At 49.7% G+C, this 23799-nt stretch overlaps 7 protein-coding genes across 7 annotated transcripts; 4 read left to right on the plus strand and 3 right to left on the minus strand.

The window, feature by feature from the left end:
* Positions 1-4454: 4454 nt before the first annotated feature.
* Positions 4455-6458, plus strand: LOC100285633 (patatin T5). Its single transcript, NM_001158524.2, has 3 exons — positions 4455-4990; positions 5182-5836; positions 5969-6458. Exons 1-3 carry the CDS (start codon positions 4659-4661, stop codon positions 6203-6205), a joined length of 1224 nt encoding a protein of 407 aa, NP_001151996.2. The 5' UTR covers positions 4455-4658; the 3' UTR covers positions 6206-6458.
* An 890-nt stretch (positions 6459-7348) lies between these two features.
* On the minus strand, positions 7349-9790 carry LOC103649436 (uncharacterized). Its single transcript, XM_008673706.3, has 2 exons — positions 9773-9790; positions 7349-7959 (listed from the first exon to the last, which is right to left on the minus strand). The coding sequence occupies exons 1-2, from the start codon at positions 9788-9790 to the stop codon at positions 7486-7488; spliced, it is 492 nt and encodes a 163-aa protein (XP_008671928.2). The 3' UTR covers positions 7349-7485.
* Positions 9791-10225: 435 nt separating this feature from the next.
* Positions 10226-12032, plus strand: LOC109939165 (patatin-like protein 1). Its single transcript, XM_020549397.1, has 3 exons — positions 10226-10557; positions 10749-11403; positions 11536-12032. The coding sequence occupies exons 1-3, from the start codon at positions 10226-10228 to the stop codon at positions 11770-11772; spliced, it is 1224 nt and encodes a 407-aa protein (XP_020404986.1). The 3' UTR covers positions 11773-12032.
* Positions 12033-12914: 882 nt separating this feature from the next.
* On the minus strand, positions 12915-15356 carry LOC109944442 (uncharacterized). The gene is made up of 2 exons (XM_020549208.2): positions 15339-15356; positions 12915-13525 (listed from the first exon to the last, which is right to left on the minus strand). Exons 1-2 carry the CDS (start codon positions 15354-15356, stop codon positions 13052-13054), a joined length of 492 nt encoding a protein of 163 aa, XP_020404797.1. The 3' UTR covers positions 12915-13051.
* Positions 15357-15788: 432 nt separating this feature from the next.
* On the plus strand, positions 15789-17598 carry LOC103648160 (patatin-like protein 1). The gene is made up of 3 exons (XM_008672650.3): positions 15789-16123; positions 16315-16969; positions 17102-17598. Exons 1-3 carry the CDS (start codon positions 15792-15794, stop codon positions 17336-17338), a joined length of 1224 nt encoding a protein of 407 aa, XP_008670872.2. The 5' UTR covers positions 15789-15791; the 3' UTR covers positions 17339-17598.
* Positions 17599-18481: 883 nt separating this feature from the next.
* LOC103649437 (uncharacterized) lies at positions 18482-20923 on the minus strand. Its single transcript, XM_020549209.2, has 2 exons — positions 20906-20923; positions 18482-19092 (listed from the first exon to the last, which is right to left on the minus strand). Exons 1-2 carry the CDS (start codon positions 20921-20923, stop codon positions 18619-18621), a joined length of 492 nt encoding a protein of 163 aa, XP_020404798.1. The 3' UTR covers positions 18482-18618.
* A 357-nt stretch (positions 20924-21280) lies between these two features.
* Positions 21281-23165, plus strand: LOC109944628 (patatin-like protein 1). Its single transcript, XM_020549398.2, has 3 exons — positions 21281-21690; positions 21882-22536; positions 22669-23165. The coding sequence occupies exons 1-3, from the start codon at positions 21359-21361 to the stop codon at positions 22903-22905; spliced, it is 1224 nt and encodes a 407-aa protein (XP_020404987.1). The 5' UTR covers positions 21281-21358; the 3' UTR covers positions 22906-23165.
* Positions 23166-23799: the final 634 nt, after the last annotated feature.

Consider the following 23799-nt stretch of genomic DNA (forward strand, 5'->3'; position numbering starts at 1 on the left):
CTCCGATGCGATGCTTTATGTGGATCCGTGTCAGAGTAGACTAGGAGGTATGCACCCCCTTGCTCCAGGATGAGGCCGTGTGTGTGCCATGACTCTCTGTGCTGGTGTGTTGCCGTCGATCGACCTCATCTTGTTGTACCGCAGCCCTCTCCACCAAGTTGCGGAGGTTCTGGTACACCGCCTTTGCCTTGGGCTCGTCCGGTTCGTGGATCGATCGGACCATCATGGCCGTCGTAGCCATGTTTTGCCCAGAGTTGAGGAAGTATTGTGTGTCCTCGCAACTTTTAGTTACCAGACTACAAATCTTACTCGCTCGGGGCCTTTCGGCTTCAAGGCATCTCTGCTCAATGTTGTCGTAAACCCGGTCGAGCCTCATGATGAGTGCGTCGAGCTACTCCTGCTGCTGTCGGAGGGTAGCCTCGCGGGCGAGGATGCACACTTGACGCTAGCATTGGTATTCTTCTTCTAGGATGGGGGACCCCAACTCTCCCCATTCATTGTTGCCTCATGGTGGCGTGGCCACGAAGCAGGCTCTTTCTTGCGCCTCATCGGAGTCCAAGTCGTGCTATGTCGAGGCATTGCTCGAGTCGTCCTCGAGGATGTCGACGATGGTCGCAAGTTGGTGACTAACGACGGCCAGCATGGTTGATGGTAGGGTTGCTTTCGCTTGACGATTAGCGGCAGATGCGTTGAGGCATCGCTTGAGGGCGGTGGCGTGCCTTTTGAGGCATCGTTTCTCCGCCTTAGTCCGGGTGGAATGACTGGGCCCCGGTCCTGCGGTCTTGGCCTCCTTATGGCTAACGAGGCAGAGCTCGCCGAGCTCCTAGGTGAGGGAGCTGAAGGTGTTCTGGCTCCCGGGAGCGAAAATCTTGCCCCTAGTGGACGCTGAATGGCTAGCCATCAGAGTGAAAAAAATCACTTTGGTACAGTTGCGGTCCCCTACTTGGCACGCCAACTATTGTGGTTTCGAAAACCAGGGGACGATAGATTTGTGTTCGGTGGGGTATGCAAGCACGGACTAACAAGGATTAGTCGGGACCTTGCGTGGTTCCGGATACCTTGGTAAAAATATCGGCGTCGTCCACGAGAGTTTGATTTCTCTACTATCTCTTTAACCTTCCGCATTTACTCTCTCTACTTAAGTTGCAATCTTTACTAGTCTTATGGGGCATTTGGATCCCTTCATTTTAGTGGAATTGGAATTCACTCAATAAAGTAACTTATTTAGTTTGGAATTTGATATTCCACCACTTTCCAAAGTTCATATATAAGCCTATCTCAAATTCATAGGGTGGAGGGTGGGAAATGATTTTATGTATTAGTAGAATTGGTTTCTACTCTATAACTTGCATGACACTCTTCGTCTCACTCCTCTACAGTAAAAATGTAGCACATAAATATCTCCAACATCTTACTAATAATAGTATACAAATATATTTTGCATAAAACCGAATTACCTTAATTGATATATGCCTAAATTACTATTATTAGAATGGAATTCAATTCCAATGATCCAAACGGGGCGTTAGTGTAAATTATATAGGATTGGAACTTAGGTTGCATAACTCCTTTTGTGGTAGAGATAGCAACACATAGACAAAACCTAGTTTGAATATTCTAGTTAACTTAATTTCTTAGGTTTTGTTCTAGAAATTACTTTGTGGTCTAGTTTAGAAAGAAGTTTTAGAAGTTCTAATTTACCCCCTCTTAGGCATCACCGTTTCCTACACACTAGATTAGTCCAGTGATAGCACCAGAGCATCTGGTGATTATGCAGAAAGCTTCCCACCTTGCCCAACAGCTAGATTTTTGCGGGTCTACACAACCAGAATTACGGCTCTTTGTCGAGTGCTTCTTGTTTCTTTCCCGAGTGCCGCACTCGGCAAAGGCCTACTCTCGGTAACGACAACTTTTGCCGATAGGAGGACTCTCGGCACAAACAGACACTCGGCAAAGACCGCTTTACCGAGTGCCAAACACTCGGCGAACCTCGACGCCTGGCAAAGGACCATCAGCAGTCGTCTATAGCTGATGGCCATTATCTTTGCCGAGAGCCAGGCGTGGACACTCGATAAAGAAGGTACTTTGTCGACTGTCGCTCGGCTAGCACTCGGCAAACTATGCTTTGCCGAGTGTCTTACTTGGACACTTGGCAAAGTATATTTCCATTTTTTTCTTTTTCCAGCCAAACTTTTTGTGGTTTGTTCCTACACTATATAGACTTATATATTCCATTTTGGTACAACTATAAAAGTGTTTGCTATAATTATTAGATTTTGTTCGTTTAATTGAATTTCCTCGGATAATTCAGATTTGAACCACAAGTCACTGGAAAAAAATGTAAAAGCGTGAATGCAAAAATGGTATCCATGTTATTTAGCACAAGTTACGGCCGATTTAAGGGGTAGACCGAAATTTTCGAGCACCATGCTCACTAAACATGATCGTGAACTTGTCATCGAGTTGTTTAAAAAATGTATAAAACACAAACAAAGTCAGAAAATCATTAAACTTGTCCACATGTTATGATATAATGTAGAGGTTGTGATAAAAATTTAAGCATGTTTCGAGAAAGTTATCACGCACTATGTGAAGAATTCTAGCCGTTCTACATTGAAACTCTATGATTTCATGTGTAGGCCACTTAGGTTTCTACACATAGTGAGTCACAGCTTTATCGAACATTCTCAAATTTTTATCACAGCCTCTACATGTTTGTGAAAAACTTGTGGGATTTGTGTTTTTTGTGAAATATGTGGTATCTATTATGTATGTGATGATTATGTGATATCTGTGATAATTATGTGATATATGTTTTTGTTTGTTTGGATGGAATAGCAAAAATAAATAAAAAGGGGTATTTTGGTCACTTTGCTGAGTGCTAAGGTCATAGCACTCGACAAAGAAGGCACACATGGGCACTAGTAAAGTCTCTTTGCCAAGTGTTGTGGCCTTGGCACTCGGTAAAGAAGCAAGCTTTGCCGAGTGCCTCCTAGTGCACTCGGCAAAGGAACTGACAAAGGGGACCCGTTGGTGATATCTTTACCGAGTGCTAGCACAACTGTCACTCGCCAAAGAGGGAAACTTTTTGCCGAGTGTCACCTAATACGCTCGGCAAAGGGATACGCTTTGCCGAGGGTCATCTAATACAATCGGCAAAGGCTCTGTCGCCGTTACTAGTCGCTGTGACGGTGACTTTTCTTTGTCGAGTGCCCGATAAAAAGTACTCGGTAAAGAAGCTGTTGCCGATGTACAGTTTATCGAGCTTTCTTTGCAAAGCCTTTGTTGAGTGTTTTCCAGGCTTTGCCGAGTGCTTTAGACACTCGGCAAATAAGTTGTTTCCTGTAGTGATAAATACTCCTATTGCTAGCCATTTTGGGGGCGTTGTATAGTCTGGTGAAGTTATAGATGTGCTGAGGCACTTCGCCAAGTATATTCTATTCATATAGTAAAATTTGCTGATCACATATAATAAGTGAAGCCAATAAGATATAATTTTCTGATCACATAGTATATTTTAATGTCAATGTTTCTCACACTTCATAATATCAAGAAAAATGTGAAAGGGACATAAAGAACCAATTCGAGGGTGATTATGCAAATGCAAACCCTAGAACAGTTGATGGCCAACAACTAATGGGGGTTCTCCGTGACGTGAGCAATACACCATTACACATGGGCACAAGCATAACACAAGGAAGAAATAAAAATATAGTGTGTGTGCGCTTTCTCATTTCATGTATACGTTAATTGAACAAAACACAGTACTGTTTTATCTAGCACTTCCTTGTTTTAATATCATCTTGCTTCAATGAAAAGACTTGGTCATCAAATGCTAGTAGACTTCAAGACCACAAACATCCAAGATGAGCTAGCAACCTTTATCTTGGACGAGATGTTGAGTAAAAAAGGATCATTTTGTATAGGACAGCCCAAGGACGTACAAGAAAGATTATAATGGATTCATGTTTCTTAGATTATTGGGATATATAATTTTTTTTATTATAACATATATATCAATATAATATTTGTAATATAAATTTTGATGAATTTTGTGATGTATGTGAATCTAACAATCATGAAAAAAGTATTACACAAAAATAATAATGAAAAATGAAAAATTAATTATTATCGGTAATAATGTTGCTCAACTTAATATTGTCTGTTTAGGATTTTAACTGGTAGTGAAGTTTGGCATCACTATAGAAATTTTTTTAACCATGCATGCATGCTGATAGGAAAGTCATAATACTGTCATTTTTCTTTCACCGGTTCATTTTTCCGTAATGATGGCTTATTAGTAAGTCGACGAAGCTTTGCTCCGAGTTAGCGTGAGACATGGGAAAAGCATGTGAGGAAAGGGCTGGAGAAAGTTCGATCACGGCTGCCGGCGTATGACTGGAAAAAGAGAGATTAATAAGCCACGCAGAGAACGTGCAGAGCTAAAACTTGTCATTTTCACTACAATTCATACTGTTGTGACTACAATCTTTGTATTATATATAAATAGCTTGCCAGAGCCAGCGAATGCAGAGCACAAGATCCAAGAAACACAACTGCAAAAGCGAGGATCGGAGCACTCCGATCCTTAATTCCTTCTTGGATTCTCTTCTACTCTAGAGCTCTGCTAGACCGATCTCCAGTTAAGTTTCAGACACATGGAGAGCAACGCCTCGTCCAACTGCGCCACCGTGCCGCAGCCGCCGCCGTCGACAGGGAAGCTGATCACGATTCTGAGCATCGATGGTGGCGGCATCCGCGGCCTCATCCCAGCCACCATCATCGCGCACCTCGAGGCCAAGCTGCAGGAGCTGGACGGCCCAGATGCTCGGATCGCCGACTACTTCGACGTGATCGCCGGGACGAGCACCGGCGCCCTTCTCACGTCGATGCTGGCGGCGCCGGACCAGAACAACCGGCCGCTGTTCTTCGCAAAGGACCTCAACACGTTCTACCTCGAGAACGGGCCCAAGATCTTCCCTCAGAAAAAGTATACGCCGTTCATATCCGCCTGACGCTCTTTCTTCTTCCTTGGTTTGGTAGCTCTCTGTCACTTTCATTCATGCGTCAGTTAGTTCGGCTGTTCTTCGTGTCGCATGCATCGTATCTATCCACCAACTCTAAGCTACAGCTACCCAACGGGTCCAGCAAATTCATACTGTGGTTTGTGGTGGTGCACAGGGCCGGGTTCCTGACGCCGGTGGCGAACCTGCTGGGCCTGGTGAGGGGTCCCAAGTACGACGGCGTGTTCCTGCACGACAAGATCAAGAGCCTGACGCACGACGTGAGGGTGGCGGACACGGTGACCAACGTCATCGTGCCGGCGTTCGACGTCAAGTACCTGCAGCCCATCATCTTCTCCACGTACGAGGCCAAGAACGACACCCTCAAGAACGCGCACCTCTCCGACATCTGCATCAGCACGTCGGCGGCGCCCACCTACTTCCCGGCACACTTCTTCAAGACGGAGGCCACCGACGGCAGGTCCCGCGAGTTCCACCTCGTCGACGGCGGCGTCGCGGCCAACAACCCCACCATGGTCGCCATGTCCATGCTCACCAAGGAGGTGCTCCGCCGGAACCCGGACTTCAACGCCGGCAGGCCCACCGAGTACACCAACTACCTCATCATCTCCGTGGGGACCGGCTCGGCCAAGCAGGCGGAGAAGTACACCGCGCCGCAGTGCGCGAAATGGGGCCTCTTTCAGTGGCTATACAACGGCGGCTTCACCCCGATCATCGACATCTTCTCCCACGCCAGCTCCGACATGGTCGACATCCATGCTGCCGTGCTCTTCCAGGCCCTCCACTGTGAGAAGAACTACCTTCGCATTCAGGTACAGTGTATGTACAGGATACATGAAAACATCTAACATGGACATACTAAAGCAAAAAACAAAAATGTTCTTCATATAAAACGGATGACGACCATTGATGGCTGCTATTATATTGGACGCCTGTGTGTGTAGGATGATACTCTGATTGGGAACACATCATCAGTGGACATCGCGACCAAGGAGAACATGGAGTCTCTGATCGGGATCGGCCAGGACCTGCTCAAGAAGCCAGTGGCCAGAGTGAACATCGACACAGGTGTGTACGAGCCCTGCTCCGGCGAGGGGACGAATGCAGAGGCGCTAGCTCACTTCGCCAAGAAGCTCTCTGACGAGCGCAAGCTACGCAAGCGCAATCTCGACTCCTACTAGCAAGCTTGAAGGATGATGTCAGCAGAGAAGCTTGAAGGAGCCCTAGCTGCACCTACACTAGCTAGCAATGTGCCTCACATAGATGCATGGTATTGGTAGCTAGTCATTTCTTACTTTTTATAACTATATTAATCAGGAAACAAACACATATGTCGACCAATAAACATGTAAGTCCAATCATCATTTGTTTGCCTATGGTCTCAAAAGAATGATTCCATTCTGATGTGCGGTTGTTTAGTCTAATGACCTTCGTGATGCAAGCAGCCTCCTTTCTGGATTGCAATCTTGTGATTGATGATGACAACAACAATCATATATACATATATATAATCTTGTGATTGACGATGGCAACATATAATCTTGTGTGGACGACGCCATGTTGCAGTTCTTCCGGCGAGCACTAAGATTTTCTAGGGTTTCGACCGAGTGGGAGCGTTAAAATTTACTTGTGAGGTGATAGAGGCAATTTGGTCAATTTACTTGTGAGGTGAGAAATAAAAGAATGGAAAATATAAATGGTGTGCTCTTTTCCGAATTCATTTAATGAAACTGATGTTGTTCTTTAAATTACTTTAAAACAAGTGCTATTTTCTTAATACTATCTTAAACACTTGTTGTTTCGTAGATTCCCCCAACTAAGGGCTTGTTCGGTTATTTTCAATCCATATGGATTAGAGGGGATCGATACGGATTAAAAGGGATTTTGACTTACTAGGGATTAAAACCCGCACAATCACCCTCAATCCATATGGATTGGAGTAGAACTAAACAAGCTCTAGAGGGGCTTGCTCCCCCGTTTTGGCGTCCAGAAATGGAGAACCTTATCTAAATTTACACTACTAGTTCAGTTTAAGAGGGTATATTAGCCGGAGCAGAGAAAAGGGGAGAAAAATGCTAGGAATTTTCAGGTCGGGCACAACAAGTAGGAGTGGTAATGAATTATGATCTGAATTTTTTTTCACAATTTGTTAGAGCTATAAAATAATTTTAGTTTAAAAATGAACATAAATAGAGCTTTTTAATCCTTAAATTCTATAATTTAAAATTAAAGGCTTATTGTCACTCCTAAGTACCAGCGTTTTGGTGGCCTTCTTGAGCTTTTTCATGATAACTCATCAGGACAAGGACGACAGACATGGCAAGGGTGAGCAAACAAGGAACAGGTTGGTAGTACTGCTACTGTTTTGCACTCGATCATATTCAGAGCTGGGAGATCCATCTCCAGAGTGCCGATGCTATGGCTATGCACGCATAATTTCCAAGCTTCCCGCGTTACAACGTCAACCATTGTAGTAACCACGGTAGTGGAGGGCGGTGCCCAGCGTGGCCAAGCAGCGCGTCAGGTCGTGCACCAGCCCCAAGCAGCAGCTACTGGCCGCGGAACCCGCGCGCCCGGCCTCGCCCTCGCCGGCGCCGCGGCACTGGTCTACCGCCGGCACCAGGCAGCGGGGGTGCAACTCCGCGGCGCACGTCACGCAGCGGTACCGCCACGCGCCCAGGGCCCGGCCGCACGAGCCGCACCCCACCGCCTGCTTCTGCTTTTGCTTGCCATCGCCGTCGTCCGGGTGCGCGGGGCCCCGCGCCGACCCGGGCATCCGCGCGCACAGCGGGTGCACGGCGACCCCGCACGCGACGCAGGCGTAGCACGCGCGCTCCACGGCCTCGCTGCACACCTCGCACCCGCCGCCGCCGCCGCTGCCGTCGGCTCCCGCGGCCTCGCGCCGCCTCAGCCTGTGCAGCGGGTGCACGGCGGACTACACCATATATATCACAAATATCACCACATAAATCAGGTTTCACAGCACATAAGTCTCAATAAGTATCTCACAAGACCAAGTATAACTAACATCACCAACACTCACAAATATAAGTCTGGATCATCACAAAACAGGTCATCAACGAGGTGGGCATCTGGACTGGTTCGGCGAAGGGCTGGACGAAGCGTGAGGGTTGTTCGACGCCGCCGATTGACCCTGCACAGAGAAGAGATTGCATGTGTGAGAACATATGAATATATATCATGCAGTACTAAAATTTTGATACTCACAGGAGTAGTGAACTCAGCAGGGTCAGCTGCAGGGAACAACGGAGGTGGTGGAGCATGACCCTGTGCGGCGCCAAGGCTCTGCATGTACGCGAACATCTCCGCCATCCTCTTCTCCAGCTCCTCACGTTGCCTCCTCTCATCATCTAGCTGAGTCTGTAATATTTTGCCCTAATGTTACGATAATGCAAAGAGAAGATATATAATAATCAATGAACGATGAATAGATAAGGAATAACCTGGAGTTGTTGGATACGATGCTGTGAGCTGTCCTACCGAGGTCGTATGGCTGGGCTCGCGCTCGTGCTCCTAGCTCGCACCTGAGATAGAGTGGGAGTGGAGGACGAGTCGATTGCCCCGTCAGCAATCCAGTACCGCCCATGCCTCTTGCCTCCTCCGACCCTCATGAGGACATCTCCGTCGATGTCCTCGGTCCTCGGATCGTAATCTGGCCCGTGGACCTCCTTGGCCATGGCGGTGTACTAACTGAGGCGGCTGTGGACGGTGGGGTTGGTGTACGCCTCGGGCCCGTCATCCGGGTTGTAGGTGACGTCGGACGTCGCCTTCCCCTTGTGGGCCATAGCATATGCCAAGAACGTGGAGCAAGGCGCGCCACCATGTGCCACCGACTGCGAGATAACCAACGAGATGGTTAGAAATCATGTCTAGTCGAAAGTTATATACCTAAATAAAAAGAGCGCGTACCCATGCTTCCGCGTATTTGCCCAGGCTGCGGCTGCCTTGATGGTGGGAGGGACCTTGCATCATCAAACGCCGTTCCCGGCTAGCGTTGTGCGCCTCGTCCCACTCAGCCGAGCACCACCCCTGCACCATCTGCTCCCAGCACTCAGGATGCGCGGCGCACCAATGAGGAATCATCTAAAAAATACAAGTACACGGCATATCAGAAGATAAAATTAAGCATATTTAGTACCAATAATAAAGTTTTGTATTTACCTGCAAGTACTGGTCCGGAGTCAACGACATGGTTCGGGCGTCCTTCTTGCTCACCTTCTCCCCAAGGACGGAGCCATGGTAAGTGACGATGGCCTGGATGCGTGCCTCGTAGTGCATGTCCACGACGAGCTTCTTACAGCTCGTGGTAGCCACCACATCCGCCCTGGCCTCGTATCCAGCCTCGCATCTGAAGAAATCCTACATACAAAAACGATGTATCCATACATTATTTCAAGAATATGCAACAAATGCGACTAAACAATATAGTGCGAGGAAGACTTACCCACAACTCTTGCTTCACCCGCTCCGCCTTGTTACTGCATTGGGGGCGACGACATAGTGGTCGAAGGTGTAGGCTGGGCTCGTCACTCCGGCGTACTCGACAAGTCCAGGGAAGTGTTCCCTGCATAGAAGGCCGAGGATGCCATTGGGGTTGCGGCCGTGACCCCCTGCACTCTCCAAAACCTTCCAAGACCTTTCCAAGTGATTAAGATAAAGTATTAGTTTCTATTATTAATTTGAACATATAATATGAAAAAGCAGCAACAACATCTAAAGTTACCTACCGCTCTCCATCGGGTCATATCAGCGGACGTCTGTCACGAAGTATGGGTCGCTGAGGGAGACTCGCGGGACGGGCGGGTGGGGTGGGCCTAATAAAAATAAATTTTTTTACTATTTTTAAAATATGTTTTATGTTTCCTGGAAACGATTTGCACTGGCGGTTTTATTACGTCGACCGCCAGTGAAAATCGATTTTCACTGGCGGTTTTATTACGCCGACCGCCAGTGAAAATCGATTTTCACTGGCGGTCCTCAGTTACCCGCCTGTAGAAATGATGATTTCTACTGGCCCCTATCACTGGCGGTTACGAAAAACGCCACTATAAATAGGTTTACAACCGCCACTATAGAACTTCTCTGTACTAGTGCTCCGATGATCCGATCCTTAATTCCTTCTTGGATTCTCTTCTACTCTAGAGCTCTGCTAGACCGATCTCCAGTTAAGTTTCATACACATGGAGAGCAACGCCTCGTCCAACTGCGCCACCGTGCCGCAGCCGCCGCCGTCGACAGGGAAGCTGATCACGATTCTGAGCATCGATGGTGGCGGCATCCGCGGCCTCATCCCAGCCACCATCATCGCGCACCTCGAGGCCAAGCTGCAGGAGCTGGACGGCCCAGATGCTCGGATCGCCGACTACTTCGACGTGATCGCCGGGACGAGCACCGGCGCCCTTCTCACGTCGATGCTGGCGACGCCGGACCAGAACAACCGGCCGCTGTTCGCCGCAAAGGACCTCAACACGTTCTACCTCGAGAACGGGCCCAAGATCTTCCCTCAGAAAAAGTATACGCCGTTCATATCCGCCTGACGCTCTTTCTTCTTCCTTGGTTTGGTAGCTCTCTGTCACTTTCATTCATGCGTCAGTTAGTTCGGCTGTTCTTCGTGTCGCATGCATCGCATCTATCCACCAACTCTAAGCTACAGCTACCCAACGGGTCCAGCAAATTCATACTGTGGTTTGTGGTGGTGCACAGGGCCGGGTTCCTGACGCCGGTGGCGAACCTGCTGGGCCTGGTGAGGGGTCCCAAGTACGACGGCGTGTTCCTGCACGACAAGATCAAGAGCCTGACGCACGACGTGAGGGTGGCGGACACGGTGACCAACGTCATCGTGCCGGCGTTCGATGTCAAGTACCTGCAGCCCATCATCTTCTCCACGTACGAGGCCAAGAACGACACCCTCAAGAACGCGCACCTCTCCGACATCTGCATCAGCACGTCGGCGGCGCCCACCTACTTCCCGGCACACTTCTTCAAGATGGAGGCCACCGACGGCAGGTCCCGCGAGTTCCACCTCGTCGACGGCGGCGTCGCGGCCAACAACCCCACCATGGTCGCCATGTCCATGCTCACCAAGGAGGTGCTCCGCCGGAACCCGGACTTCAACGCCGGCAGGCCCACCGAGTACACCAACTACCTCATCATCTCCGTGGGGACCGGCTCGGCCAAGCAGGCGGAGAAGTACACCGCGCCGCAGTGCGCGAAATGGGGCCTCTTTCAGTGGCTATACAACGGCGGCTTCACCCCGATCATCGACATCTTCTCCCACGCCAGCTCCGACATGGTCGACATCCATGCTGCCGTGCTCTTCCAGGCCCTCCACTGTGAGAAGAACTACCTTCGCATTCAGGTACAGTGTATGTACAGGATACATGAAAACATCTAACATGGACATACTAAAGCAAAAAACAAAAATGTTCTTCATATAAAACGGATGACGACCATTGATGGCTGCTATTATATTGGACGCCTGTGTGTGTAGGATGATACTCTGATTGGGAACACATCATCAGTGGACATCGCGACCAAGGAGAACATGGAGTCTCTGATCGGGATCGGCCAGGACCTGCTCAAGAAGCCAGTGGCCAGAGTGAACATCGACACAGGTGTGTACGAGCCCTGCTCCGGCGAGGGGACGAATGCAGAGGCGCTAGCTCACTTCGCCAAGAAGCTCTCTGACGAGCGCAAGCTACGCAAGCGCAATCTCGACTCCTACTAGCAAGCTTGAAGGATGATGTCAGCAGAGAAGCTTGAAGGAGCCCTAGCTGCACCTACACTAGCTAGCAATGTGCCTCACATAGATGCATGGTATTGGTAGCTAGTCATTTCTTACTTTTTATAACTATATTAATCAGGAAACATACACATATGTCGACCAATAAACATGTAAGTCCAATCATCATTTGTTTGCCTATGGTCTCAAAAGAATGATTCCATTCTGATGTGCGGTTGTTTAGTCTAATGACCTTCGTGATGCAAGCAGCCTCCTTTCTGGATTGCAATCTTGTGATTGACGATGACAACAACAATCATATATACATATATATAATCTTGTGATTGACGATGGCAACATATAATCTTGTGTGGACGACGCCATGTTGCAGTTCTTCCGGCGAGCACTAAGATTTTCTAGGGTTTCGACCGAGTGGGAGCGTTAAAATTTACTTGTGAGGTGATAGAGGCAATTTGGTCAATTTACTTGTGAGGTGAGAAATAAAAGAATGGAAAATATAAATGGTGTGCTCTTTTCCGAATTCATTTAATGAAACTGATGTTGTTCTTTAAATTACTTTAAAACAAGTGCTATTTTCTTAATACTATCTTAAACTAGTGTTGTTTCGTAGATTCCCCCAACTAAGGGCTTGTTCGGTTATTTTCAATCCATATGGATTAGAGGGGATCGATACGGATTAAAAGGGATTTTGACTTACTAGGGATTAAAACCCGCACAATCACCCTCAATCCATATGGATTGGAGTAGAACTAAACAAGCTCTAGAGGGGCTTGCTCCCCCGTTTTGGCGTCCAGAAATGGAGAACCTTATCTAAATTTACACTACTAGTTCAGTTTAAGAGGGTATATTAGCCGGAGCAGAGAAAAGGGGAGAAAAATGCTAGGAATTTTCAGGTCGGGCACAACAAGTAGGAGTGGTAATGAATTATGATCTGAATTTTTTTCACAATTTGTTAGAGCTATAAAATAATTTTAGTTTAAAAATGAACATAAATAGAGCTTTTTAATCCTTAAATTCTATAATTTAAAATTAAAGGCTTATTGTCACTCCTAAGTACCAGCGTTTTGGTGGCCTTCTTGAGCTTTTTCATGATAACTCATCAGGACAAGGACGACAGACATGGCAAGGGTGAGCAAACAAGGAACAGGTTGGTAGTACTGCTACTGTTTTGCACTCGATCATATTCAGAGCTGGGAGATCCATCTCCAGAGTGCCGATGCTATGGCTATGCACGCATAATTTCCAAGCTTCCCGCGTTACAACGTCAACCATTGTAGTAACCACGGTAGTGGAGGGCGGTGCCCAGCGTGGCCAAGCAGCGCGTCAGGTCGTGCACCAGCCCCAAGCAGCAGCTACTGGCCGCGGAACCCGCGCGCCCGGCCTCGCCCTCGCCGGCGCCGCGGCACTGGTCTACCGCCGGCACCAGGCAGCGGGGGTGCAACTCCGCGGCGCACGTCACGCAGCGGTACCGCCACGCGCCCAGGGCCCGGCCGCACGAGCCGCACCCCGCCGCCTGCTTCTGCTTTTGCTTGCCATCGCCGTCGTCCGGGTGCGCGGGGCCCCGCGCCGACCCGGGCATCCGCGCGCACAGCGGGTGCACGGCGACCCCGCACGCGACGCAGGCGTAGCACGCGCGCTCCACGGCCTCGCTGCACACCTCGCACCCGCCGCCGCCGCCGCTGCCGTCGGCTCCCGCGGCCTCGCGCCGCCTCAGCCTGTGCAGCGGGTGCACGGCGGACTACACCATATATATCACAAATATCACCACATAAATCAGGTTTCACAGCACATAAGTCTCAATAAGTATCTCACAAGACCAAGTATAACTAACATCACCAACACTCACAAATATAAGTCTGGATCATCACAAAACAGGTCATCAACGAGGTGGGCATCTGGACTGGTTCGGCGAAGGGCTGGACGAAGCGTGAGGGTTGTTCGACGCCGCCGATTGACCCTGCACAGAGAAGAGATTGCATGTGTGAGAACATATGAATATATATCATGCAGTACTAAAATTTTGATACTCACAGGAGTAGTGAACTCAGCAGGGTCAGCTGCAGGGAACAACGGAGGTGGTGGAGCATGACCCTGTGCGGCGCCAAGGCTCTGCATGTACGCGAACATCTCCGCCATCCTCTTCTCCAGCTCCTCACGTTGCCTCCTCTCATCATCTAGCTGAGTCTGTAATATTTTGCCCTAATGTTACGATAATGCAAAGAGAAGATATATAATAATCAATGAACGATGAATAGATAAGGAATAACCTGGAGTTGTTGGATACGATGCTGTGAGCTGTCCTACCGAGGTCGTATGGCTGGGCTCGCGCTCGTGCTCCTAGCTCGCACCTGAGATAGAGTGGGAGTGGAGGACGAGTCGATTGCCCCGTCAGCAATCCAGTACCGCCCATGCCTCTTGCCTCCTCCGACCCTCATGAGGACATCTCCGTCGATGTCCTCGGTCCTCGGATCGTAATCTGGCCCGTGGACCTCCTTGGCCATGGCGGTGTACTAACTGAGGCGGCTGTGGACGGTGGGGTTGGTGTACGCCTCGGGCCCGTCATCCGGGTTGTAGGTGACGTCGGACGTCGCCTTCCCCTTGTGGGCCATAGCATATGCCAAGAACGTGGAGCAAGGCGCGCCACCATGTGCCACCGACTGCGAGATAACCAATGAGATGGTTAGAAATCATGTCTAGTCGAAAGTTATATACCTAAATAAAAAGAGCGCGTACCCATGCTTCCGCGTATTTGCCCAGGCTGCGGCTGCCTTGATGGTGGGAGGGACCTTGCATCATCAAACGCCGTTCCCGGCTAGCGTTGTGCGCCTCGTCCCACTCAGCCGAGCACCACCCCTGCACCATCTGCTCCCAGCACTCAGGATGCGCGGCGCACCAATGAGGAATCATCTAAAAAATACAAGTACACGGCATATCAGAAGATAAAATTAAGCATATTTAGTACCAATAATAAAGTTTTGTATTTACCTGCAAGTACTGGTCCGGAGTCAACGACATGGTTCGGGCGTCCTTCTTGCTCACCTTCTCCCCAAGGACGGAGCCATGGTAAGTGACGATGGCCTGGATGCGTGCCTCGTAGTGCATGTCCACGACGAGCTTCTTACAGCTCGTGGTAGCCACCACATCCGCCCTGGCCTCGTATCCAGCCTCGCATCTGAAGAAATCCTACATACAAAAACGATGTATCCATACATTATTTCAAGAATATGCAACAAATGCGACTAAACAATATAGTGCGAGGAAGACTTACCCACAACTCTTGCTTCACCCGCTCCGCCTTGTTACTGCATTGGGGGCGACGACATAGTGGTCGAAGGTGTAGGCTGGGCTCGTCACTCCGGCGTACTCGACAAGTCCAGGGAAGTGTTCCCTGCATAGAAGGCCGAGGATGCCATTGGGGTTGCGGCCGTGACCCCCTGCACTCTCCAAAACCTTCCAAGACCTTTCCAAGTGATTAAGATAAAGTATTAGTTTCTATTATTAATTTGAACATATAATATGAAAAAGCAGCAACAACATCTAAAGTTACCTACCGCTCTCCATCGGGTCATATCAGCGGACGTCTGTCACGAAGTATGGGTCGCTGAGGGAGACTCGCGGGACGGGCGGGTGGGGTGGGCCTAATAAAAATAAATTTTTTTACTATTTTTAAAATATGTTTTATGTTTCCTGGAAACGATTTGCACTGGCGGTTTTATTACGTCGACCGCCAGTGAAAATCGATTTTCACTGGCGGTTTTATTACGCCGACCGCCAGTGAAAATCGATTTTCACTGGCGGTCCTCAGTTACCCGCCTGTAGAAATGATGATTTCTACTGGCCCCTATCACTGGCGGTTACGAAAAACGCCACTATAAATAGGTTTACAACCGCCACTATAGAACTTCTCTGTACTAGTGCTCCGATGATCCGATCCTTAATTCCTTCTTGGATTCTCTTCTACTCTAGAGCTCTGCTAGACCGATCTCCAGTTAAGTTTCAGACATATGGAGAGCAACGCCTCGTCCAACTGCGCCACCGTGCCGCAGCCGCCGCCGTCGACAGGGAAGCTGATCACGATTCTGAGCATCGATGGTGGCGGCATCCGCGGCCTCATCCCAGCCACCATCATCGCGCACCTCGAGGCCAAGCTGCAGGAGCTGGACGGCCCAGATGCTCGGATCGCCGACTACTTCGACGTGATCGCCGGGACGAGCACCGGCGCCCTTCTCACGTCGATGCTGGCGGCGCCGGACCAGAACAACCGGCCGCTGTTCGCCGCAAAGGACCTCAACACGTTCTACCTCGAGAACGGGCCCAAGATCTTCCCTCAGAAAAAGTATACGCCGTTCATATCCGCCTGACGCTCTTTCTTCTTCCTTGGTTTGGTAGCTCTCTGTCACTTTCATTCATGCGTCAGTTAGTTCGGTTGTTCTTCGTGTCGCATGCATCGCATCTATCCACCAACTCTAAGCTACAGCTACCCAACGGGTCCAGCAAATTCATACTTTGGTTTGTGGTGGTGCACAGGGCCGGGTTCCTGACGCCGGTGGCGAACCTGCTGGGCCTGGTGAGGGGTCCCAAGTACGACGGCGTGTTCCTGCACGACAAGATCAAGAGCCTGACGCACGACGTGAGGGTGGCGGACACGGTGACCAACGTCATCGTGCCGGCGTTCGACGTCAAGTACCTGCAGCCCATCATCTTCTCCACGTACGAGGCCAAGAACGACACCCTCAAGAACGCGCACCTCTCCGACATCTGCATCAGCACGTCGGCGGCGCCCACCTACTTCCCGGCACACTTCTTCAAGACGGAGGCCACCGACGGCAGGTCCCGCGAGTTCCACCTCGTCGACGGCGGCGTCGCGGCCAACAACCCCACCATGGTCGCCATGTCCATGCTCACCAAGGAGGTGCTCCGCCGGAACCCGGACTTCAACGCCGGCAGGCCCACCGAGTACACCAACTACCTCATCATCTCCGTGGGGACCGGCTCGGCCAAGCAGGCGGAGAAGTACACCGCGCCGCAGTGCGCGAAATGGGGCCTCTTTCAGTGGCTATACAACGGCGGCTTCACCCCGATCATCGACATCTTCTCCCACGCCAGCTCCGACATGGTCGACATCCATGCTGCCGTGCTCTTCCAGGCCCTCCACTGTGAGAAGAACTACCTTCGCATTCAGGTACAGTGTATGTACAGGATACATGAAAACATCTAACATGGACATACTAAAGCAAAAAACAAAAATGTTCTTCATATAAAACGGATGACGACCATTGATGGCTGCTATTATATTGGACGCCTGTGTGTGTAGGATGATACTCTGATTGGGAACACATCATCAGTGGACATCGCGACCAAGGAGAACATGGAGTCTCTGATCGGGATCGGCCAGGACCTGCTCAAGAAGCCAGTGGCCAGAGTGAACATCGACACAGGTGTGTACGAGCCCTGCTCCGGCGAGGGGACGAATGCAGAGGCGCTAGCTCACTTCGCCAAGAAGCTCTCTGACGAGCGCAAGCTACGCAAGCGCAATCTCGACTCCTACTAGCAAGCTTGAAGGATGATGTCAGCAGAGAAGCTTGAAGGAGCCCTAGCTGCACCTACACTAGCTAGCAATGTGCCTCACATAGATGCATGGTATTGGTAGCTAGTCATTTCTTACTTTTTATAACTATATTAATCAGGAAACATACACATATGTCGACCAATAAACATGTAAGTCCAATCATCATTTGTTTGCCTATGGTCTCAAAAGAATGATTCCATTCTGATGTGCGGTTGTTTAGTCTAATGACCTTCGTGATGCAAGCAGCCTCCTTTCTGGATTGCAATCTTGTGATTGACGATGACAACAACAATCATATATACATATATATAATCTTGTGATTGACGATGGCAACATATAATCTTGTGTGGACGACGCCATGTTGCAGTTCTTCCGGCGAGCACTAAGATTTTCTAGGGTTTCGACCGAGTGGGAGCGTTAAAATTTACTTGTGAGGTGATAGAGGCAATTTGGTCAATTTACTTGTGAGGTGAGAAATAAAAGAATGGAAAATATAAATGGTGTGCTCTTTTCCGAATTCATTTAATGAAACTGTTGTTGTTCTTTAAATTATTTTAAAACAAGTGCTATTTTCTTAATACTATCTTAAACTAGTGTTGTTTCGTAGATTCCCCCAACTAAGGGCTTGTTCGGTTATTTTCAATCCATATGGATTAGAGGGGATCGATACGGATTAAAAGGGATTTTGACTTACTAGGGATTAAAACCCGCACAATCACCCTCAATCCATATGGATTGGAGTAGAACTAAACAAGCTCTAGAGGGGCTTGCTCCCCCGTTTTGGCGTCCAGAAATGGAGAACCTTATCTAAATTTACACTACTAGTTCAGTTTAAGAGGGTATATTAGCCGGAGCAGAGAAAAGGGGAGAAAAATGCTAGGAATTTTCAGGTCGGGCACAACAAGTAGGAGTGGTAATGAATTATGATCTGAATTTTTTTTCACAATTTGTTAGAGCTATAAAATAATTTTAGTTTAAAAATGAACATAAATAGAGCTTTTTAATCCTTAAATTCTATAATTTAAAATTAAAGGCTTATTGTCACTCCTAAGTACCCGCGTTTTGGTGGCCTTCTTGAGCTTTTTCATGATAACTCATCAGGACAAGGACGACAGACATGGCAAGGGTGAGCAAACAAGGAACAGGTTGGTAGTACTGCTACTGTTTTGCACTCGATCATATTCAGAGCTGGGAGATCCATCTCCAGAGTGCCGATGCTATGGCTATGCACGCATAATTTCCAAGCTTCCCGCGTTACAACGTCAACCATTGTAGTAACCACGGTAGTGGAGGGCGGTGCCCAGCGTGGCCAAGCAGCGCGTCAGGTCGTGCACCAGCCCCAAGCAGCAGCTACTGGCCGCGGAACCCGCGCGCCCGGCCTCGCCCTCGCCGGCGCCGCGGCACTGGTCTACCGCCGGCACCAGGCAGCGGGGGTGCAACTCCGCGGCGCACGTCACGCAGCGGTACCGCCACGCGCCCAGGGCCCGGCCGCACGAGCCGCACCCCGCCGCCTGCTTCTGCTTTTGCTTGCCATCGCCGTCGTCCGGGTGCGCGGGGCCCCGCGCCGACCCGGGCATCCGCGCGCACAGCGGGTGCACGGCGACCCCGCACGCGACGCAGGCGTAGCACGCGCGCTCCACGGCCTCGCTGCACACCTCGCACCCGCCGCCGCCGCCGCTGCCGTCGGCTCCCGCGGCCTCGCGCCGCCTCAGCCTGTGCAGCGGGTGCACGGCGGACTACACCATATATATCACAAATATCACCACATAAATCAGGTTTCACAGCACATAAGTCTCAATAAGTATCTCACAAGACCAAGTATAACTAACATCACCAACACTCACAAATATAAGTCTGGATCATCACAAAACAGGTCATCAACGAGGTGGGCATCTGGACTGGTTCGGCGAAGGGCTGGACGAAGCGTGAGGGTTGTTCGACGCCGCCGATTGACCCTGCACAGAGAAGAGATTGCATGTGTGAGAACATATGAATATATATCATGCAGTACTAAAATTTTGATACTCACAGGAGTAGTGAACTCAGCAGGGTCAGCTGCAGGGAACAACGGAGGTGGTGGAGCATGACCCTGTGCGGCGCCAAGGCTCTGCATGTACGCGAACATCTCCGCCATCCTCTTCTCCAGCTCCTCACGTTGCCTCCTCTCATCATCTAGCTGAGTCTGTAATATTTTGCCCTAATGTTACGATAATGCAAAGAGAAGATATATAATAATCAATGAACGATGAATAGATAAGGAATAACCTGGAGTTGTTGGATACGATGCTGTGAGCTGTCCTACCGAGGTCGTATGGCTGGGCTTGCGCTCGTGCTCCTAGCTCGCACCTGAGATAGAGTGGGAGTGGAGGACGAGTCGATTGCCCCGTCAGCAATCCAGTACCGCCCATGCCTCTTGCCTCCTCCGACCCTCATGAGGACATCTCCGTCGATGTCCTCGGTCCTCGGATCGTAATCTGGCCCGTGGACCTCCTTGGCCATGGCGGTGTACTAACTGAGGCGGCTGTGGACGGTGGGGTTGGTGTACGCCTCGGGCCCGTCATCCGGGTTGTAGGTGACGTCGGACGTCGCCTTCCCCTTGTGGGCCATAGCATATGCCAAGAACGTGGAGCAAGGCGCGCCACCATGTGCCACCGACTGCGAGATAACCAACGAGATGGTTAGAAATCATGTCTAGTCGAAAGTTATATACCTAAATAAAAAGAGCGCGTACCCATGCTTCCGCGTATTTGCCCAGGCTGCGGCTGCCTTGATGGTGGGAGGGACCTTGCATCATCAAACGCCGTTCCCGGCTAGCGTTGTGCGCCTCGTCCCACTCAGCCGAGCACCACCCCTGCACCATCTGCTCCCAGCACTCAGGATGCGCGGCGCACCAATGAGGAATCATCTAAAAAATACAAGTACACGGCATATCAGAAGATAAAATTAAGCATATTTAGTACCAATAATAAAGTTTTGTATTTACCTGCAAGTACTGGTCCGGAGTCAATGACATGGTTCGGGCGTCCTTCTTGCTCACCTTCTCCCCAAGGACGGAGCCATGGTAAGTGACGATGGCCTGGATGCGTGCCTCGTAGTGCATGTCCACGACGAGCTTCTTACAGCTCGTGGTAGCCACCACATCCGCCCTGGCCTCGTATCCAGCCTCGCATCTGAAGAAATCCTACATACAAAAACGATGTATCCATACATTATTTCAAGAATATGCAACAAATGCGACTAAACAATATAGTGCGAGGAAGACTTACCCACAACTCTTGCTTCACCCGCTCCGCCTTGTTACTGCATTGGGGGCGACGACATAGTGGTCGAAGGTGTAGGCTGGGCTCGTCACTCCGGCGTACTCGACAAGTCCAGGGAAGTGTTCCCTGCATAGAAGGCCGAGGATGCCATTGGGGTTGCGGCCGTGACCCCCTGCACTCTCCAAAACCTTCCAAGACCTTTCCAAGTGATTAAGATAAAGTATTAGTTTCTATTATTAATTTGAACATATAATATGAAAAAGCAGCAACAACATCTAAAGTTACCTACCGCTCTCCATCGGGTCATATCAGCGGACGTCTGTCACGAAGTATGGGTCGCTGAGGGAGACTCGCGGGACGGGCGGGTGGGGTGGGCCTAATAAAAATAAATTTTTTTACTATTTTTAAAATATGTTTTATGTTTCCTGGAAACGATTTGCACTGGCGGTTTTATTACGTCGACCGCCAGTGAAAATCGATTTTCACTGGCGGTTTTATTACGCCGACCGCCAGTGAAAATCGATTTTCACTGGCGGTCCTCAGTTACCCGCCTGTAGAAATGATGATTTCTACTGGCCCCTATCACTGGCGGTTACGAAAAACGCCACTATAAATAGGTTTACAACCGCCACTATAGAACTTCTCTGTACTAGTGCTCCGATGATCCGATCCTTAATTCCTTCTTGGATTCTCTTCTACTCTAGAGCTCTGCTAGACCGATCTCCAGTTAAGTTTCAGACACATGGAGAGCAACGCCTCGTCCAACTGCGCCACCGTGCCGCAGCCGCCGCCGTCGACAGGGAAGCTGATCACGATTCTGAGCATCGATGGTGGCGGCATCCGCGGCCTCATCCCAGCCACCATCATCGCGCACCTCGAGGCCAAGCTGCAGGAGCTGGACGGCCCAGATGCTCGGATCGCCGACTACTTCGACGTGATCGCCGGGACGAGCACCGGCGCCCTTCTCACGTCGATGCTGGCGGCGCCGGACCAGAACAACCGGCCGCTGTTCGCCGCAAAGGACCTCAACACGTTCTACCTCGAGAACGGGCCCAAGATCTTCCCTCAGAAAAAGTATACGCCGTTCATATCCGCCTGACGCTCTTTCTTCTTCCTTGGTTTGGTAGCTCTCTGTCACTTTCATTCATGCGTCAGTTAGTTCGGTTGTTCTTCGTGTCGCATGCATCGCATCTATCCACCAACTCTAAGCTACAGCTACCCAACGGGTCCAGCAAATTCATACTGTGGTTTGTGGTGGTGCACAGGGCCGGGTTCCTGACGCCGGTGGCGAACCTGCTGGGCCTGGTGAGGGGTCCCAAGTACGACGGCGTGTTCCTGCACGACAAGATCAAGAGCCTGACGCACGACGTGAGGGTGGCGGACACGGTGACCAACGTCATCGTGCCGGCGTTCGACGTCAAGTACCTGCAGCCCATCATCTTCTCCACGTACGAGGCCAAGAACGACACCCTCAAGAACGCGCACCTCTCCGACATCTGCATCAGCACGTCGGCGGCGCCCACCTACTTCCCGGCACACTTCTTCAAGACGGAGGCCACCGACGGCAGGTCCCGCGAGTTCCACCTCGTCGATGGCGGCGTCGCGGCCAACAACCCCACCATGGTCGCCATGTCCATGCTCACCAAGGAGGTGCTCCGCCGGAACCCGGACTTCAACGCCGGCAGGCCCACCGAGTACACCAACTACCTCATCATCTCCGTGGGGACCGGCTCGGCCAAGCAGGCGGAGAAGTACACCGCGCCGCAGTGCGCGAAATGGGGCCTCTTTCAGTGGCTATACAACGGCGGCTTCACCCCGATCATCGACATCTTCTCCCACGCCAGCTCCGACATGGTCGACATCCATGCTGCCGTGCTCTTCCAGGCCCTCCACTGTGAGAAGAACTACCTTCGCATTCAGGTACAGTGTATGTACAGGATACATGAAAACATCTAACATGGACATACTAAAGCAAAAAACAAAAATGTTCTTCATATAAAACGGATGACGACCATTGATGGCTGCTATTATATTGGACGCCTGTGTGTGTAGGATGATACTCTGATTGGGAACACATCATCAGTGGACATCGCGACCAAGGAGAACATGGAGTCTCTGATCGGGATCGGCCAGGACCTGCTCAAGAAGCCAGTGGCCAGAGTGAACATCGACACAGGTGTGTACGAGCCCTGCTCCGGCGAGGGGACGAATGCAGAGGCGCTAGCTCACTTCGCCAAGAAGCTCTCTGACGAGCGCAAGCTACGCAAGCGCAATCTCGACTCCTACTAGCAAGCTTGAAGGATGATGTCAGCAGAGAAGCTTGAAGGAGCCCTAGCTGCACCTACACTAGCTAGCAATGTGCCTCACATAGATGCATGGTATTGGTAGCTAGTCATTTCTTACTTTTTATAACTATATTAATCAGGAAACATACACATATGTCGACCAATAAACATGTAAGTCCAATCATCATTTGTTTGCCTATGGTCTCAAAAGAATGATTCCATTCTGATGTGCGGTTGTTTAGTCTAATGACCTTCGTGATGCAAGCAGCCTCCTTTCTGGATTGCAATCTTGTGATTGACGATGACAACAACAATCATATATACATATATATAATCTTGTGATTGACGATGGCAACATATAATCTTGTGTGGACGACGCCATGTTGCAGTTCTTCCGGCGAGCACTAAGATTTTCTAGGGTTTCGACCGAGTGGGAGCGTTAAAATTTACTTGTGAGGTGATAGAGGCAATTTGGTCAATTTACTTGTGAGGTGAGAAATAAAAGAATGGAAAATATAAATGGTGTGCTCTTTTCCGAATTCATTTAATGAAACTGATGTTGTTCTTTAAATTACTTTAAAACAAGTGCTATTTTCTTAATACTATCTTAAACTAGTGTTGTTTCGTAGATTCCCCCAACTAAGGGCTTGTTCGGTTATTTTCAATCCATATGGATTAGAGGGGATCGATACGGATTAAAAGGGATTTTGACTTACTAGGGATTAAAACCCGCACAATCACCCTCAATCCATATGGATTGGAGTAGAACTAAACAAGCTCTAGAGGGGCTTGCTCCCCCGTTTTGGCGTCCAGAAATGGAGAACCTTATCTAAATTTACACTACTAGTTCAGTTTAAGAGGGTATATTAGCCGGAGCAGAGAAAAGGGGAGAAAAATG

Source organism: Zea mays, chromosome 2, assembly GCF_902167145.1.
Source record: "Zea mays cultivar B73 chromosome 2, Zm-B73-REFERENCE-NAM-5.0, whole genome shotgun sequence".
NCBI lineage: Eukaryota > Viridiplantae > Streptophyta > Magnoliopsida > Poales > Poaceae > Zea > Zea mays.

Coding starts and splice junctions, on each gene's coding strand:
- LOC100285633 (NM_001158524.2), top strand. CDS start 4,659: ATGGAGAGCAACGCCTCGTCCAACTGCGCCACCGTGCCGCAGCCGCCG. Junction 4,991..5,181: donor AAGATCTTCCCTCAGAAAAA/GTATACGCCGTT, acceptor GGTGGTGCACAG/GGCCGGGTTCCTGACGCCGG. Junction 5,837..5,968: donor AGAACTACCTTCGCATTCAG/GTACAGTGTATG, acceptor CTGTGTGTGTAG/GATGATACTCTGATTGGGAA.
- LOC109939165 (XM_020549397.1), top strand. CDS start 10,226: ATGGAGAGCAACGCCTCGTCCAACTGCGCCACCGTGCCGCAGCCGCCG. Junction 10,558..10,748: donor AAGATCTTCCCTCAGAAAAA/GTATACGCCGTT, acceptor GGTGGTGCACAG/GGCCGGGTTCCTGACGCCGG. Junction 11,404..11,535: donor AGAACTACCTTCGCATTCAG/GTACAGTGTATG, acceptor CTGTGTGTGTAG/GATGATACTCTGATTGGGAA.
- LOC103648160 (XM_008672650.3), top strand. CDS start 15,792: ATGGAGAGCAACGCCTCGTCCAACTGCGCCACCGTGCCGCAGCCGCCG. Junction 16,124..16,314: donor AAGATCTTCCCTCAGAAAAA/GTATACGCCGTT, acceptor GGTGGTGCACAG/GGCCGGGTTCCTGACGCCGG. Junction 16,970..17,101: donor AGAACTACCTTCGCATTCAG/GTACAGTGTATG, acceptor CTGTGTGTGTAG/GATGATACTCTGATTGGGAA.
- LOC109944628 (XM_020549398.2), top strand. CDS start 21,359: ATGGAGAGCAACGCCTCGTCCAACTGCGCCACCGTGCCGCAGCCGCCG. Junction 21,691..21,881: donor AAGATCTTCCCTCAGAAAAA/GTATACGCCGTT, acceptor GGTGGTGCACAG/GGCCGGGTTCCTGACGCCGG. Junction 22,537..22,668: donor AGAACTACCTTCGCATTCAG/GTACAGTGTATG, acceptor CTGTGTGTGTAG/GATGATACTCTGATTGGGAA.